The sequence below is a fragment of the Schistocerca serialis genome, chromosome 11 (assembly GCF_023864345.2).
Source record: "Schistocerca serialis cubense isolate TAMUIC-IGC-003099 chromosome 11, iqSchSeri2.2, whole genome shotgun sequence".
NCBI lineage: Eukaryota > Metazoa > Arthropoda > Insecta > Orthoptera > Acrididae > Schistocerca > Schistocerca serialis.
In genome coordinates, this window is record NC_064648.1 from 86,795,714 (window position 1) to 86,811,767 (window position 16,054).

General features: G+C 39.3%; 2 protein-coding genes across 6 annotated transcripts in view; both read right to left on the minus strand.

Annotated features, from left to right (window-relative positions):
• The window catches only part of LOC126426959 (zinc finger protein 726-like), an 809,906-nt gene that overhangs the window by 744,879 nt on the left and 48,973 nt on the right, over positions 1-16,054 (minus strand). The window lies entirely within an intron of this gene.
• Positions 1-16,054, minus strand: part of LOC126426958 (uncharacterized) — a 474,113-nt gene that overhangs the window by 409,560 nt on the left and 48,499 nt on the right. For both annotated transcript variants that reach the window (XR_007576468.1, XM_050089072.1), the window contains exon 4: positions 2,112-2,204. Coding sequence is in view for 1 of the 2 variants with exons in the window: in XM_050089072.1 (XP_049945029.1) it covers positions 2,112-2,204 (93 nt within the window). In the remaining variant the exon portion in view is untranslated. The remainder of the gene's footprint in view (positions 1-2,111; positions 2,205-16,054) is intronic.

Genomic DNA, 16,054 nt, shown 5'->3' on the forward strand with positions numbered 1-16,054 from the left:
TCAGCATCTTGGGAGTGACGGAGCATAATGAATTAACTAGTTCACAGCAGGGAAGCAGTTGATGTGACCATCTGCTTTCCATCACACAAGATAAATGACGAATTCCACATCATATTACTTTATGAAATACACTATGTGATCAAAAGTATCCGGACACCACCAAAAACATACAATTTTCATATTAGGTGCATTGTGCTGCCACCTACTGCAAGGTACTCCATATCAGTGCCTCGGTCATCATTAGATATCACGAGAGAGCAGACTGGGGCACTCTGAACGTTGTCAGGTGATTGGGTTTAACTTGTGTCGTATGTCTGTATGCGAGATTTCCACACTCCTATACACCTGTCAACTGTTTCCACTGTAATAGTGAAGTGGAAACTTTAAGGGACATGTACAGCACAAAAGCGTATAGGCTGACCTTGTCAGTTGTCTGACAGAGACCACAGACAGTTAAAGAGGGTCATAATGTCTATTAGGTGACAGGTATCCAGATTATCACACAGGAATTTCAAACTGCATCAGGAGCCACTGGAAGTACTATAACAGTTTGGCGGGAGGTGAGAAGCTTTGGATATCATGATCGAAAGGCTTCTCATAAGCCACACATCACATCAGTAAATGCCGAATTATGCCTGACATGATGAAGGAGTGCGAACATTGGATGATTGAACTGTGGAGAAACATTGTGTGGAGTGAGGAATCATGGTACACAACGTGGCTATCCAATACTGGGGTGTGGGTATGGCGAATGCCTGGTGATCTTTATCTGCTAGCATGTGTAGTGCCAACAGTAAACTTCAGAGGCAGTGGTGTTACAGTGTGTGTGTGTGTGTGTGTGTGTGTGTGTGTGTGTGTGTGTGTGTGTGTGTGTGTTTTTCATGGAGGAGGCTTGCATCGCTTGTTGTTTTGCGTGGCACAACAGCAGAACGCGCCTACATTGGTGTTTTAAGCATTTTCTTGATTCCCACTGTTGCAGAGCAATGCGGGGATGGCAATTGCATATTTCCACATGATCGAGCACCTCTCCATAAAGCATGGCCTTTGGTGGGGTGGTTACATGACAATAACATACCTGTAATGGGCTGGCCTGCACAGAGTCCTGACCTGAATCCTATAGAACACCTTTGGGATGATTTGGAACACCAACTTTGTACTAGGCCTCACCAACTGACAGTAATACCTATACTTAGTGCCGCACACCGTGAAGAATGCCATTCCCCAAGAAACCTGACAGAAATATGCCTGTGAGAATGGAAGCTGTCATCAAAGCTATGGGTGGGCCAACACCATACTGAATTTCTGTATAACCATGGAGGGTGCCACGAACTTGGAAGTCATTTTCAGCCAGGTGTCCAGATACTTTTGATCATATAGTGTATTGTTTTGTACTCCACAAAAGGCCTTAGCAAGCTCACAAAATATACCAAGATTATTCTTCTTGCTTAGCTCTGCCATGACAATCTGTAACGTTACAAATGGATCTCTGTGGAGAACTGTATGCTAAAGCCAAATTCGAAAGTCTTTCTGTGAATGTACCATGGAATTTAGTAACACTGCATATATGTTGGAATCAGCCTACACAGGAGGTGACCTATCATGTAGTAATATTTATCACCTCTGATAACTTCCATGGAACAAAAAACACAAATGTAAATGACCTGTTCAAACATAAAGTAGCCTGATGCCATGGAAAGATTAAAGAGCCAAGCTACATGTAAAGTGAAACGAGTCAAATTATTCTTCTGCAACTCTCTCTCTCTCTCTCTCTCTCTCTCTCTCTCTCTCTCTCTCTCTCTCTCTAACTGCTCCTCTAAATTTGGATTTAAAACCTCAAACACATGCATTATACAAAATGTTCGGTTTCAAGAAGAGTTGCTGTAGGTATGGTTATACACATTGTTCCAAGCACTAATGAGAATTTCCTCACAATTGCCACCAAGTGGCAGAAAAAAACCTGAATCAGGAAGAACTGTACAAGGATGGTGGGAAATTACAAACAGCACTTAGTTCCAGATGACTTATTTCTTTGTAACACATCCTTTACATTCTGCAATTAGCCAAAGAATTTTTTGTTCTACATGCAATACCTCACAGACATTAATGCTTACAATGTTCTCAGTTTCTTCTGGTCCCAATTTTTTTTGTGTTTCCTCCTTGGAACAATTAGTGGACTCCAGCGTTACCAACGGATGTTCAGGAAACTGAAAGAAAAGGAAAAGAAAATCTCAGTTACGAGTGCATACATATTTCTGCATACATTACATGCCTCTCAATATTTTATTATGAATACCATCCTGTTTGCAATGATTCTCATCTCTCACACACAAGGAACTTTAATGAAACTAATTTTCTGAGCAGCTATTCTAAGTTACATCAATACGGTTTCATATCTATGCTACCTTGCTCAATAATCTTTGTAGACAATCATACAGTTCTGTCACATAAGCAGCATACTCAACTGTATAATAGTGTACAGGATAAGGAATACATGTCTCTTTGGCATACTGAATTCACCCATAATGAACTGCATCACTGTTCATTACCGTATTTACTCGAATCTAAGCCGCACTCAAATCTAAGCCACACCTGCAAAATGAGACTCGAAATCAAGGAAAAAAATTTTTCCCAAATCTAAGCCGCACCTAAAATTCGAGACTCGAAATTCCAAGGGAGAGAAGAGTTTTAGGCCCCACATCCAAATCGAAACAAAGTTGGTCCATTGTAATACAAGTTAGGTCGAATGAATGACGATACAGCTACAGTAGTTTGGTTCGAGTTTTAAGCTTAGCAGTTAAGCTTTACCATGTAGCCATTGCTATGCGTCAGGTGCTACGTCCGTATTTATACGGGTACTATTTTTTTATCACGCACTTCGTCTGGTTTGAATTGATTGCTTATTTTTCTTTGATCTGGCAAGTGCCGTTCTCTCTGTTATAGGTGATTACGTCATTCTAAGCTGAAAACGCATTACTGTACTGTGTCATGCATTGTTTGTCGCATTCTGATAATGAGTGTTTACGACCTGCCGCCGCTCGCGGAACAATGGCAAGAGACTCCTTGCTATTTGCTGTTACTTACACTGGTGCTTTCTTTGATAATGATCAACAAGAACCAAATAATAGACTGCGTATGATAGAAGATGTTCTGAACGAGAGTTTGGCGAAAATTTTTCTCCGGTTGAAAATCTTTGCAGACGCCTCTGTAGTACATTACATTCTGTACAGAAATTAGTCATCTTAGATTTAAAAATCTTATCAATTGCCGTGCTTCATTTCTGACTGTATCACTATTAGGCATAAGAACAATACAAATATAAACATGACAGGATATGTATATTACTACGCGTTTACTGTTGTCTCACTCTAGTTTCGTAGTTTATTAGGCAGACAGGATTTAAATGAGATAGCAGCAAACACGAAAGAATACATGGCAAAATGTTTATATTCGTATTATTCTTATGGTGAAGAGAATACTGCATATGATTCACAATTCATGAAAGTTCTTATTAGCAACGATCTCTTGTCCCAGGTAGGAAAAAATTCAGACAAACAATCTTGCCAGTCGGATTTTCGTAGTATGCTGAAATGCCGCTACATTCGAAGATGAACAATACGTAATTTGTATTTACTTCGTTGGATAATGTATGAAAATGCAGTGGTCAAAACTCGGGGCGGTGAAAAAAAGCTCGTCTTCCACTTTTTTTTTTTTAATTTACTGACGCAGTGGTTTTGTCGCCAGTATTTATCTTTGTGCCTGCAAAGCATACCTGTGTAGCGCTACATAATTCGACGGAAAAAGTTAGTTGTGACGGCACCTACCAACATTTTTCAGAACTGCCGCTTACTTTGCATTCGATTCTAAGCCGCAGGCGGGTTTCTGGATTACAAAAACTGGAAAAAAAGTGCGGCTTAGATTCGAGTAAATACGGTAAATCTGTATCTCCTGTACTATCCTTCCCAGTAACAATTCTATACTCATTAATGGGCAAAGCAAGTGTTCCAGAAACAGTTTCTTTTATGGCTGAGTTACACTTATATGTGATAAAGTAGCTAATGCCTGAAGAATGTTGCTACAGATCAATGGTGTTGCAGCAATATGGAACAGTAGCTTCCTTAAACAGCCCCACAGGGTTTTCAATGTCCTCTGCTCTATCATTTACATATATAATGAACAGTAAGGACTTTTTAATACTCCCTTTGGGTACCCCCAAAGTAACTTACTGACCTGACTATTTTGTATCCTGAATGTACTCACTGCTATATGTAAAATACAGTGTGGTACCACGTATTTTGCGTTGTGATGCCTCTTTCTATGCTGAATACCACTCATTTCATCAATTTTCAGATTCCTTTAACGTCCCTGCTTATGGACTGGCACTTCGAGAACTAGGTTAAGTTATTTACAGTATTTACACTGAAACTTCCTGGCAGATTAAAACTGTGTGCCCGACCGAGACTCGAACTCGGGACCTTTGCCTTTCGCGGGCAGAAGTAAAGCTGTGAGTACCGGGCGTGAGTCGTGCTGCGGTAGCTCAGTTGGTAGAGCACTTGCCCGCGAAAGGCAAAGGTCCTGAGTTCGAGTCTCGGTCGGGCACACAGTTTTAATCTGCCAGGAAGTTTCATATCAGCGCACACTCCGCTGCAGAGTGAAAATCTCATTCTGGAGTATTTACACTATTTACTGTGATCTATCACAATACTACAGTTTCATAGCAAAGTATGCAAACATAGAACTGACAGAAACAATGGAATATACACTGAAACATTACCTGCCAGTAAAATTAAATTTTATAAAATGCAATGACATTTAACTGACAGAAAAATCATTTATTGTACACTGAGATGGTACCTGTTGACTTTAGAGTAGGTAATGAAGAATGGAGACAGTCCAGCAGTTGTGCTGAAATCAAATGGGCCCAGTTTTCTAACTAAGTTAAATGACAAACAAGTGTTTTGAAAAAAAAAAACAGCTATACTGCTACCACACCAGAGCCATGCTGCACTAAAGTGCTGCTTCAACTACTATCACAGTCATCACAGTCAAAGGGCTCACAATGAGATGTTGAGTCAGTAAATGGCTTCAATTTTGCTAACACAATCAAAAAAGAAGTTTCTGAAGTAAAACAGCAACAATGTCCCTTTTAAATTAAATACTGTAACACTTATTGTACATTGTAACTGAAGATGCTATTTGCCTTGAAGTTTCCCCTTTTCTCTCACTCTAACGACAATGCATATAATGTCCAGTGCTTTCACTCTGGTTCCCAAACTACATCACTTACCACTTCTTGGGTGTTGCATTTTCTTGAAAATTTCTTTACTTGTCAATATCACAACTCCCTATTTGTCTCGTTGGTCTCTTGCTTGGTCATTATAACATATTCAAACCAATTTCAAAAATTGCACCGCTGGATTATCTCTTGAAACTATCTCTACAAACTTTGAACAATTTGATATCAGTTATATTATTGTGCCTCCAATCTATCAGAATTTGAACATCTTTGGGCAATGTGCTTACCACTCTCATATAAAACAGCACTTGAACAACATTTGTTAGCAGTTCTTGAGTCAAGGGATTTTTTTCTTTGTTTCTGTCACCAGAATTGACAAAGAAAGAAACATTTGGAAAATACTGACAAGGGACACAATGATAGGGCATGTTAATACATCAGGTAATAATTTCCACAGTACTAGAAGGAGCTACAGGGAGAGAGGGAGACTGGGTTACATACAACAAATAATTGATGCTGCACAATTCTAGACATCTGTATGTGTTATGGTCATGGTTATCATTATCAGTCGAAAGACTGGTTTGAGGCAGCTCTCCACCCTACTCTATACTGTGCAAGTCTCTATCCTTTTGTAACTATTAAAACCCCCATAATTGACACTGCTTCCTGTAATCATGCATTAGTGTGTATTTACAATTTTTAACTCTCAAACCTCCATTCATTACCGAACTGACTATTCTTTGATGACACAAGATGTGTCCGGTCAACATACTTTTTCTTTTAGATAAGCTATGCCATAAATTTCTTTCCTTTCCAATTCATTTCTGTACCTCTTCAATAGGTACCTGATCTACCTGCCTTATCTGCAACATTTCAAAAGCTTGTTTTCCCCTCTTTCCTGTGCTGTTTAACATACACATTTCATTTCTGTACAAGGCTGCAGGACAAAAGTTAGTTCAGAAGGTATTTCATAACACTTTAAATTCTATTAGTGATTTACATACACTTCTTATGAAAAGCTTTTCTTGCTATTACTGGTCTCATATCCTCTATACATCAGCCATCAGTTATTTTGCTGCCCAAATAGTAAAACATACTACTACTACTACTACTACTACTACTACTACTACTACTACTTTATTGTCTTATTTTCTAATATAATTACGTTGGAATCTTTGAATTTAATTGCACTACATTCCAGCAACACTGTTTTACATTTGGTGATGTTCACTGCATAACCCATTTCCAAGATACACAGAATTATGTTCAGTTGATCTCCCAAGTATTTTGCCATTTTCGACATAAATACATTGTCATTACTGAATTTCAGTGCAACATATTTGTTTTCTTCCCCCATGAACCATGGACCTTGCCGCTGGTGGGGAGGCTTGCGTGCCTCAGCGATACAGATGGCCGTACCGTAGGTGCAACCACAACGGAGGGGGTATCTGTTGAGAGGCCAGACAAATGTGTGGTTCCTGAAGAGGGGCAGCAGCCTCTTCAGTAGTTGCAGGGGCAACAGTCTGGATGATTGACTGATCTGGCCTTGTAACAATAACCAAAACGGCCTTGCTGTGCAGGTACTGCGAACGGCTGAAAGCAAGGGGGAAACTACAGCCATAATTTTTCCTGAGGGCATGCAGATTTACTGTATGGTTAAATGATGATGGCGTCCTCTTGGGTAAAATATTCCGGAGGTAAAATAGTCTCCCACTGAGATCTCTGGGTGGGGACTACTCAAGAGGACGTTGTTATCAGGAGAAAGAAAACTGGCATTCTACGGATCAGAGCATGGAATGTCAGATCCCTTACTCGGGCAGGTAGGTTAGAAAATTTAAAAAGGGAAATGGATAGGTTAAAGTTAGATATAGTGGGAATTAGTGAAGTTCGGTGGCAGGAGGAACAAGACTTTTGGTCAGGTGAATACAGGGTTATTCATACAAAATCAAATAGGGATAATGTAGGAGTAGGTTTAATAATGACTAGGAAAATAGGAGTGCGGGTAAGCTACAACAAACAGCATAGTGAATGCATTATTGTGGCCAAGATAGACACGAAGAACACGCCTACTACTGTAGTACAAGTTTATATGCCAACTAGCTCTGCAGATGATGAAGAAATTGAAGAAATGTATGATGAAATAAGAGAAATTATTCAGATAGTGAAGTGAGATGAAAAATTTAATAGTCATGGGTGACTGGAATTCGAGTGAAGGAAAAGGGAGAGAAGGAAACATAGTAGGTGAATATGGATTGGGGGTAAGAAATGAAAGAGGAAGCTGTCTGTTAGAATTTTGCACAGAGCATAACTTAATCATAGCTAACACTTGGTTCAAGAATCATAAAAGAAGGTTGTATACATGGAAGAATCCCGGAGATACTAAAAGGTATCAGATAGATTATATAATGATAAGACAGAGATTTAGGAACCAGGTTTTCAATTTTAAGACATTTCCAGGGGCAGATGTGGACTCTGACCACAATCTATTGGTTATGACCTGTAGATTAAAACTGAAGAAACTGCAAAAAGGTGGGAATTTAAGGAGATGGGACCTGGATAAACTGAAAGAACCGGAGGTTGTACAGAGTTTCAGGGAGAGCATAAGGGAACAATTGACAGGAATGGGGGAAAGAAATACAGTAGAAGAAGAATGGGTAGCTTGGAGGGATGAAGTAGTGAAGGCAGCAGACGATCAAGTAGGTAAAAAGACGAGGGCTAGTAGAAATCCTTGGGTAACAGAAGAAATATTGAATTTAATTGATGAAAGGAGAAAATATAAAAATGCAGTAATTGAAGCAGGCAAAAAGGAATACAAACGTCTCAAAAATGAGATCGACAGGAAGTGCAAAATGGCTAAGCACGGATGGCTAGAGGACAAATGTAAGGATGTAGAGGCTTATCTCACTAGGGGTAAGATAGATACCGCCTACAGGAAAATTAAAGAGACCTTTGGAGATAAGAGAACCACTTGTATGAACATAAAGAGCTCAGATGGAAACCCAGTTCTAAGCAAAGAAGGGAAAGCAGAAAGGTGGAAGGAGTATATAGAGGGTCTATACATGGGCAATGTACTTGAGGAGAATATTATAGAAATGGAAGAGAATGTAGATGAAGACGAAATGGGAGATACGATACTGCGTGAAGAGTTTGACAGAGCACTGAAAGACCTGAGCCGAAACAAGGCTCCAGGAGTAGACAACATTCCATTAGAACTACTGACGGCCTTGGGAGAGCCAGTCCTGACAAAACTCTACCATCTGGTGAGCAAGATGTATGAGACAGGCGAAGTACCCTCAGACTTCAAGAAGAATATAATAATTCCATCACAAAGAAAGCAGGTGTTGACAAATGTGAAAATTACCGAACCATCAATTTAATAATTCAAAGCCGCAAAATACTAACATGAATTCTTTACAGACGAATGGAAAAACTGGTAGAAGCCAACCTCGGAGAAGATCAGTTTGGATTCTGTAGAAATATTGGAACACGTGAGGCAATACTGACCTGACGACTTATCTTAGAAGAAAGATTAAGGAAAGGCAAACCTACGTTTCTAGCATTTGTAGACTTAGAGAAAGCTTTTGACAATGTTGACTGGAATACTCTCTTCCAAATTCTGAAGGTGGTGGGCCATGAAAGGGAAGCATTGGCTGGGAAGGGAGTGAGACACGGTTGTGGCCTCTCCCCGATGTTATTCAATCTGTATATTGAACAAGCAGTAAGGGGGGGGGTGGGGGGGGGAGGATCGGAGTAGGAATTAAAATCCATGGAGACGGAAGAAATAAAAACTTTGACGTTCACCGAGTTCGAGTCTCGGTCGGTGGACGCAGTTTTAATCTGCCAGGAAGTTTCATATCAGCGCACACTCCACTGCAGAGTGAAAATCTCATTCTGGAAATATCCCCCAGGCTGTGGCTAAGCCATGTCTCTGCAGTATCCTCTCTTTCAGGAGTGCTAGTTCTGCAAGTTTCACAGGAGAGCTTCTGTAAAGTTTGGAAGGTAGGAGACGAGATACTGGCAGAAGTAGAGCTGTGAGGACCGGGGTGTGAGTCGTGCTTTGGTAGCTCAGATGGTAGAGCACTTGTCCGCGAAGAGCAAAGGTCCCGAGTTCGAGTCTCGGTCGGTGCACGCAGTTTTAATCTGCCAGGAAGTTTCATATCAGCGCACACTCCACTGCAGAGTGAAAATCTCATTCTGGAAACATCCCCCAGGCTGTGGCTAAGCCATGTCTCCGCAGTATCCTCTCTTTCAGGAGTGCTAGTTCTGCAAGTTTCACAGGAGAGCTTCTGTAAAGTTTGGAAGGTAGGAGACGAGATACTGGCAGAAGTAGAGCTGTGAGGACCGGGGTGTGAGTCGTGCTTTGGTAGCTCAGATGGTAGAGCACTTGCCCGCGAAGAGCAAAGGTCTCGAGTTCGAGTCTCGGTCGGTGCACGCAGTTTTAATCTGCCAGGAAGTTTCATATCAGCGCACACTCTGCTGCAGAGTGAAAATCTCATTCTGGAAACATCCCCCAGGCTGTGGCTAAGCCATGTCTCCGCAGTATCCTTTCTTTCAGGAGTGCTAGTTCTGCAAGTTTCGCAGGAGAGCTTCTGTAAAGTTTGGAAGGTAGGAAACGAGATACAGACAGAAGTAGAGCTGTGAGGACCGGGCGTGAGTCGTGCTTCGGTAGCTCAGATGGTAGAGCACTTGCCCGCGAAGGGCAAAGGTCCCGAGTTCGAGTCTCGGTCGGTGCACGCAGTTTTAATCTGCCAGGAAGTTTCAACGTATTTGTTTTCTACAGTATTCCTTTCCCTTGTTTTAGTCAATAGCTGCCTAATTCCCCATTTCAACAACCTCTGGTTTTTTCAGTTTATCCAAGTTGCATGTACCAAATTTCTTAAATTTCTTCAGTTTTAATAAGTAGTTCATAAAAGTAAATTATAATCAGAATACACTACTGCTCTTGGAAACATTCTGTAGTTTAAAATCTGGGTTCGGAATCAATCTCTCTCTCTCTCTCCCCAAGTGTTAGCAACAATTAAATTCTACTGTATACAAAATTCTATCAGACAGTTTCCCCTTTTATTCTTTCTCTATTCAGTTCTTTTATAGTATTAGAAATCAGTATAAAGGAACAGTTGCAATGAAAGTGATATTGCAATGTCTGTAGCATACTGTATTAAATTTATTATGAATGTAGTAAATATATATAATACACGCACTATTATGATGGAATTACATAGCTTCTTTCTTAACGTAGCAAAATAAGGCATTTGCATTTCCTGGATGGAAGATGGTATAAAGGCACTCACTGTCCTGTTGTGTTATTGGATTGTTGGTTCCTTTGTTCAAAATTCTCTTCAGCATTGATTTTGTTGCAATTTGTAGTTCTTGCAGTGAAATTTATTGCACTTTTCAGCTCACATACAACCTCAAATTGCCTTCAACTGTGGCAAAAACACTCTGCAAGTATTCCCCAAAGGTTTTCCATGGGGTTCATATCCTGGCTGTGCGCATACCAGAGCAAAACATCCATATCTGTATCTTCAAACCACTCTTTGCATGTAGCAGAAACAAGCATAGATGCATTAACTTGTTGACATTCATTGCCTAGGTTCTGATACATTCTAATCAATTCTGGCTCTAGCATCTCAGTGTAGTGTAAGTCTCAAGAGTCCATTCTTGTGTTTAGCCAAGCAATGGCTGATTTATGTTTAGTCCCGAAGACTGCCCAAACTGCAACACTTCTGCCACCAAAATTTATGTTCAATCTTACTTGCTGCACAGCTCTCACATCACGCCAATAACACTGAAGTCCACATGGAAACCTAAATTAAATTTCTTCTCATCACTGAAAATCTCTGTATCCCAATCTGAAGTCCACATATGTTCTTCAGTGTACAACTCCAGTCTAGCTTATTTATGTTTGGGTGTTAGAGCAGGTTTCTGCAGTCGTTCCTTGAATGCAAGATGTTTGGAACTTGACAGAATTTCTTGTACACGTCTGGCAGTTACTGACAACTGTAAATCAGGAACAAGTTGAGAAGAATAACAGTTTGTAGCCCCTGCTTTGCACAAAAGGAACCCTTTCTGTGACTCAGATAATTTTCTACTTTTCTCGTATTTTCCTTTCATCCATATCGTGCACCCAATCTAACAAAATTATCAATCACTGTAGCTGAACGTTTCAACCTCTTAGTGATATGATGGTCAGATAATTCCATTACCTTGTACACATTGATCTTTTTTTTTTTCATCCCATGCTGTTTCCCATATGACATTGTCACAATCATGGTTTATGTACACAACTCACACTGCCATTAATAGTGTGTTTCTTATTTGTTGTAAAGGCAAATATGTACACAGTAATACCAGACAGAGCCTGCTCCTCTATATTGAGTTATACCATCTACCACCTGAAACATTGATGTCTTGTTATATACTGTATTACATCAACTGCACTACCATTTGACTGTGTTTGTTGTCATACTGGATCGACTATTGCATATACACTGTGCACAACTATTCCAGCCAACAATGTCAATTTTTCCAACAAATATTCATGCCTTTATACTGATTTCCATTACTGTACTATTTTCCTGTTCCTAATATCAAATTCCAGCCCTATCTCAAATTTTTACCTCCCTCGACAAACTGTATAATTTCTTTTATCTCATTATACATTCTTTCAATTGCTTTATCATCTGTGGATCTAGTAGGCACATATATTTGCACTACTGTGGTAGGTCTTGGCTTTGTGACTATCTCGATTACATTATGGAATTCAGTACACTGTTTACAGTAGATCAAATGTGATATTTTTTATTCAGTATTACATCTACTGCATTTGTGTTTCTGTTCATAAAGCTCTATTCACCTACACATAAAACCAGTTCTTCCTGCTACCACACTTTAAGATATGTACTTCTGCCTGTAAATGCACTACCGAATGGAGGGATCAGACATTCCATCTTCTGACTTGCAGGGTGCCAAGTTTGATTTATCTGAACACTACATCACCGTCCTGACTATCCTCCTATCACCATTATAGATATATGAATGTTAGTTACCTTTCTCAGGTAAGGGGTATACTTCATGTAAGTGCAGAACCACTGTAAACACACGAACACTAGCGCAAAACTCTTTAGTACATACGACATGCACTCACGTTTAACTATTCTGTCCCTGTGATTACATGGCGCTCACATAGGCACAGAAAATAACTCTTTAATATATGATCTGCTCCATCATATCGAATTTGTGAATATACCTCCTTTTTCAGTTCCATTCATTCTGATGAAATACAGGGTGATTCATGAAGATATGCAAATATATTAATAGGTTATTCTACAAGTAAAACTAAAGAAACTAGTTCATATAAACATAGGTCTGCAAATGTTTAGTTGCAGAGTTATGACTAATAAAAGATTTTGCCTGAAATGTAGCAACTTTGTTAATATGAAGCCATTGAAAAACTGTGCGAGGTTAACAACACCTAAAAAAAACAAAGAAGTAATTTCATAAAATTTTTAATTTATTAATTACTTGGCCCCATTCGTTTTTTTAAATTCCACACAATTACACAATGTTTGCAACAGAAGTTAAAGAGAATTTAAGTTTGGAAAAGTGGCAGTAATAACGTTGACTGAAACTGCATGAATGTGTCAGATAATCTGCTTTTATTAATACCCTAGCACATGTGAATCCATGTTAAACCGGAAAAAACAAAGCTCAGTGATAAGGAAGTTGTACAGTGTTCATACAATTTCACAATAAATGATCAAAAATTTCTCCAAGTTCAATGTATTTAGCTGCACATGTATGAACATATTTTGTTGCTCGTTTCAGTTTCACAGGGTTGATCTTAATTTTGTCTAATGCATTCATAATTCAAGCAAGTAATGCCTCAAACTGTCTTTCATCCATCCCCATACACAAAAATCCATTGGTGTCAAATGGGACGATCTCAGTGGCCACAGACGTGTAGCACCAAGACCAATCCATTTCTGGGGAAAAATGTTCATTTAAATGTGCAGTAACAGCATTGGTGAAATTTGGAGGTGCATCACCATGTTCAAAACACATTTGCAATGGCGAAGCAAGTGGGACATCTTTGAGGAAGCGGGGCATTTTTTCTTGAAAGAATTTTAAGTACGTCTCGCCCATTAGATGTCCTGAGAAAATGAATAGTCCAATAAAATGTGTGTAGATTATACCCTACCACACATTTATGCCAAATTGCTGCTGCAAATTGCATTGCTCTGTAGCATATGGATTTGCTTCAGATCATACGTGTTTGTTATGAAAATTGTTTATACCATCTCGAGTAAAGTGTGCCTCATCAGTAAATAAAATGTATTTGTGTAACAGTTGATAAGTATTCAACCAGTTGCACGACTCCAAGCAAATAGCAGTATCTCCCAGATGTAAATGGACTTTTTGTTTATGGTAAGGATACAGAATATTTACTTCAGTATATGCCATACTCTACACTGTGAAATGCCTAATCGCTAAGAGATATGTCGGGTACTGGTACCCAGGCTATGTTGAACAGCATCCATAATATCCTCATCATCGTCTTCACGTATCGAGCGCTCATACTGATTACGAACGCTAGGTAGAGAACTTGTCTCCTGTAACTTTTGAAATATTCCACTAATGAGTCATACTTTCGAAATCGTTAACTGCAGCCATAGCATTACCATCACATTTGCCATAAATAAACACCATTTCTTGGTCATAAATAATCTACAATCGAGAACACTTACCATGTGGTTTCACTTAAACACACTGTTGTTATGTTCTTTCATTGAACAATACAGAGAAATAACTCATTTCATGTTTAGGAAACGACAAACAACTCACTAACGGTTGCCAACGATGACAAACGTTTCTACATTCTTAATAGAAATTACACAAATTTACTTGTACAATAATCTTTGCTTCTCTGGATATTCTGGAAAACTACTGCAGATACACATCTGGGACATGTTTTATCAGATTCACCAGACCAACAACAAAATAAATGGAAATCGTACTTTACTTTAACCTTGTACAGTTCTGCGATAGCATCGTATTAACGAAGTTGATAAATTTACAGACAAAATCTTTTAATAGTCATAACTCCGTAACCAAATATTTGCAGACCTATGTTTGTATGAACTTTTTTCTTTAGTTTTACTGGTAGAATAACATATTAAAATATTTGCATATCTTTGTGAATAGCCCTGTATGCTAAGCTTACCTTTTGGAATGTCCTGAATATTTTCTGTTCTTATATTGTTATTGTTTTCAGGACTGCCTGTCTGTAACCTGTCTCTGACCTAAAAATTTTGACGTTTTAAAGTCAATAATAACAGGAATGCGCTATTGCATGAAAAATCTGACAGATCACTGAAACACAAATCTTTTTTCAAAATATCACCTTCCTTACTAATTTACTGGTGGCACAAACCTGTATAAAGCAAAAGATGATAATTTATTGTTTAAACCTGCTGAACTACCAATCTTGTGCGTACACTGCTTCATCCCCCCTATGAACCACGGACCTTGCTGTTGGTGGAAAGGCTTGCGTGCCTCAACGATACAGATAGCCATAATGCAGGTGCAACCACAACAGAGGGGTATCTGTTGAGAGGCCAGACAAACATTCCTGAAGAGGGGCAGCAGCATTTTCAGTAGTTGTAGGGGCAACAGTCTGGATGATTGACTGATCTGGCCTTGTAACAATAACCAAAACGGCCTTGCTGTTGTGGTACTGTGAACGGCTGAAAGCAAGGGGAAACTACATCCATAATTTTTCCCGAGGGCATGCAGATTTACTGTATGGTTAAATGATGATGGCGTCCTCTTGGGTAAAATATTCCAGAGGTAAAATAGTCCCCCATTCGGATCCCTGGCCGGGGACTACTCAGGAGGATGCTGTTATCAGGAGAAAGAAAACTGGCGTTCTACGAATCAGAGCGTGGAATGTCAGATCCCTTAATTGGGCAGGTAGGTTAGAAAATTTAAAAAGGGAAATGGATAGGTTAAAGTTAGATATAGAGGGAATTAGTGAAGTTCGGTGGCAGGACAAACAAGACTTTTGGTCAAGTGACTGCAAGGTTATAAATACAAAATCAAATAGAGGTAATGCAGGAGTAGCTTTAACAATGACTAGGAAAATAGGAGTGCGGGTAAGCTACTACAAACAGCATAGTGAACGCATTATTGTGGCCAAGATAGACACGAAGCCCACGCCTACTACTGTAGTACAAGTTTATATGCCAACTACCTCTGCTGATGATGAAGAAATTGATGAACTGTATGATGAGATAAAAGAAATTATTCAGGTAGTGGAGGGAGACCAAAATTTAATAGTCATGGGTGACTGGAATTTGACAGTAGGAAAAGGAAGAGAAGGAAACATAGTAGGTGAATATAGTAGGTGAATATGGATTGGGGCAAAGAAATGAAAGAGGAAGCCGCCTGATAGAATTTTGCACAGAGCATAACTTAATCATAGCTAACAATTGGTTCAAGAATCATAAAACAATGTTGTATACATGGAAGAAGCCTGGAGATACTGACAGGATTCAGATAGATTATATAATGGTAAGACAGAGATTTAGGAACTAGGTTTTAAATTGTAAGATGTGCAGATGTGGACTCTGACCACAATCTATTGGTTATGAACTGTAGATTAAAACTGGAGAAACTGCAAAAAGGTGGGAATAAAAGGAGATGGGACCTGGATAAACTGACTAAACCAGAGGTTGTACCGAGTTTCAGGGAGAGCATAAGGGAACAATTGACAGGAATGGGGGAAAGAAATACGGTAGAAGAAGAATGGGTAGCTTTGAG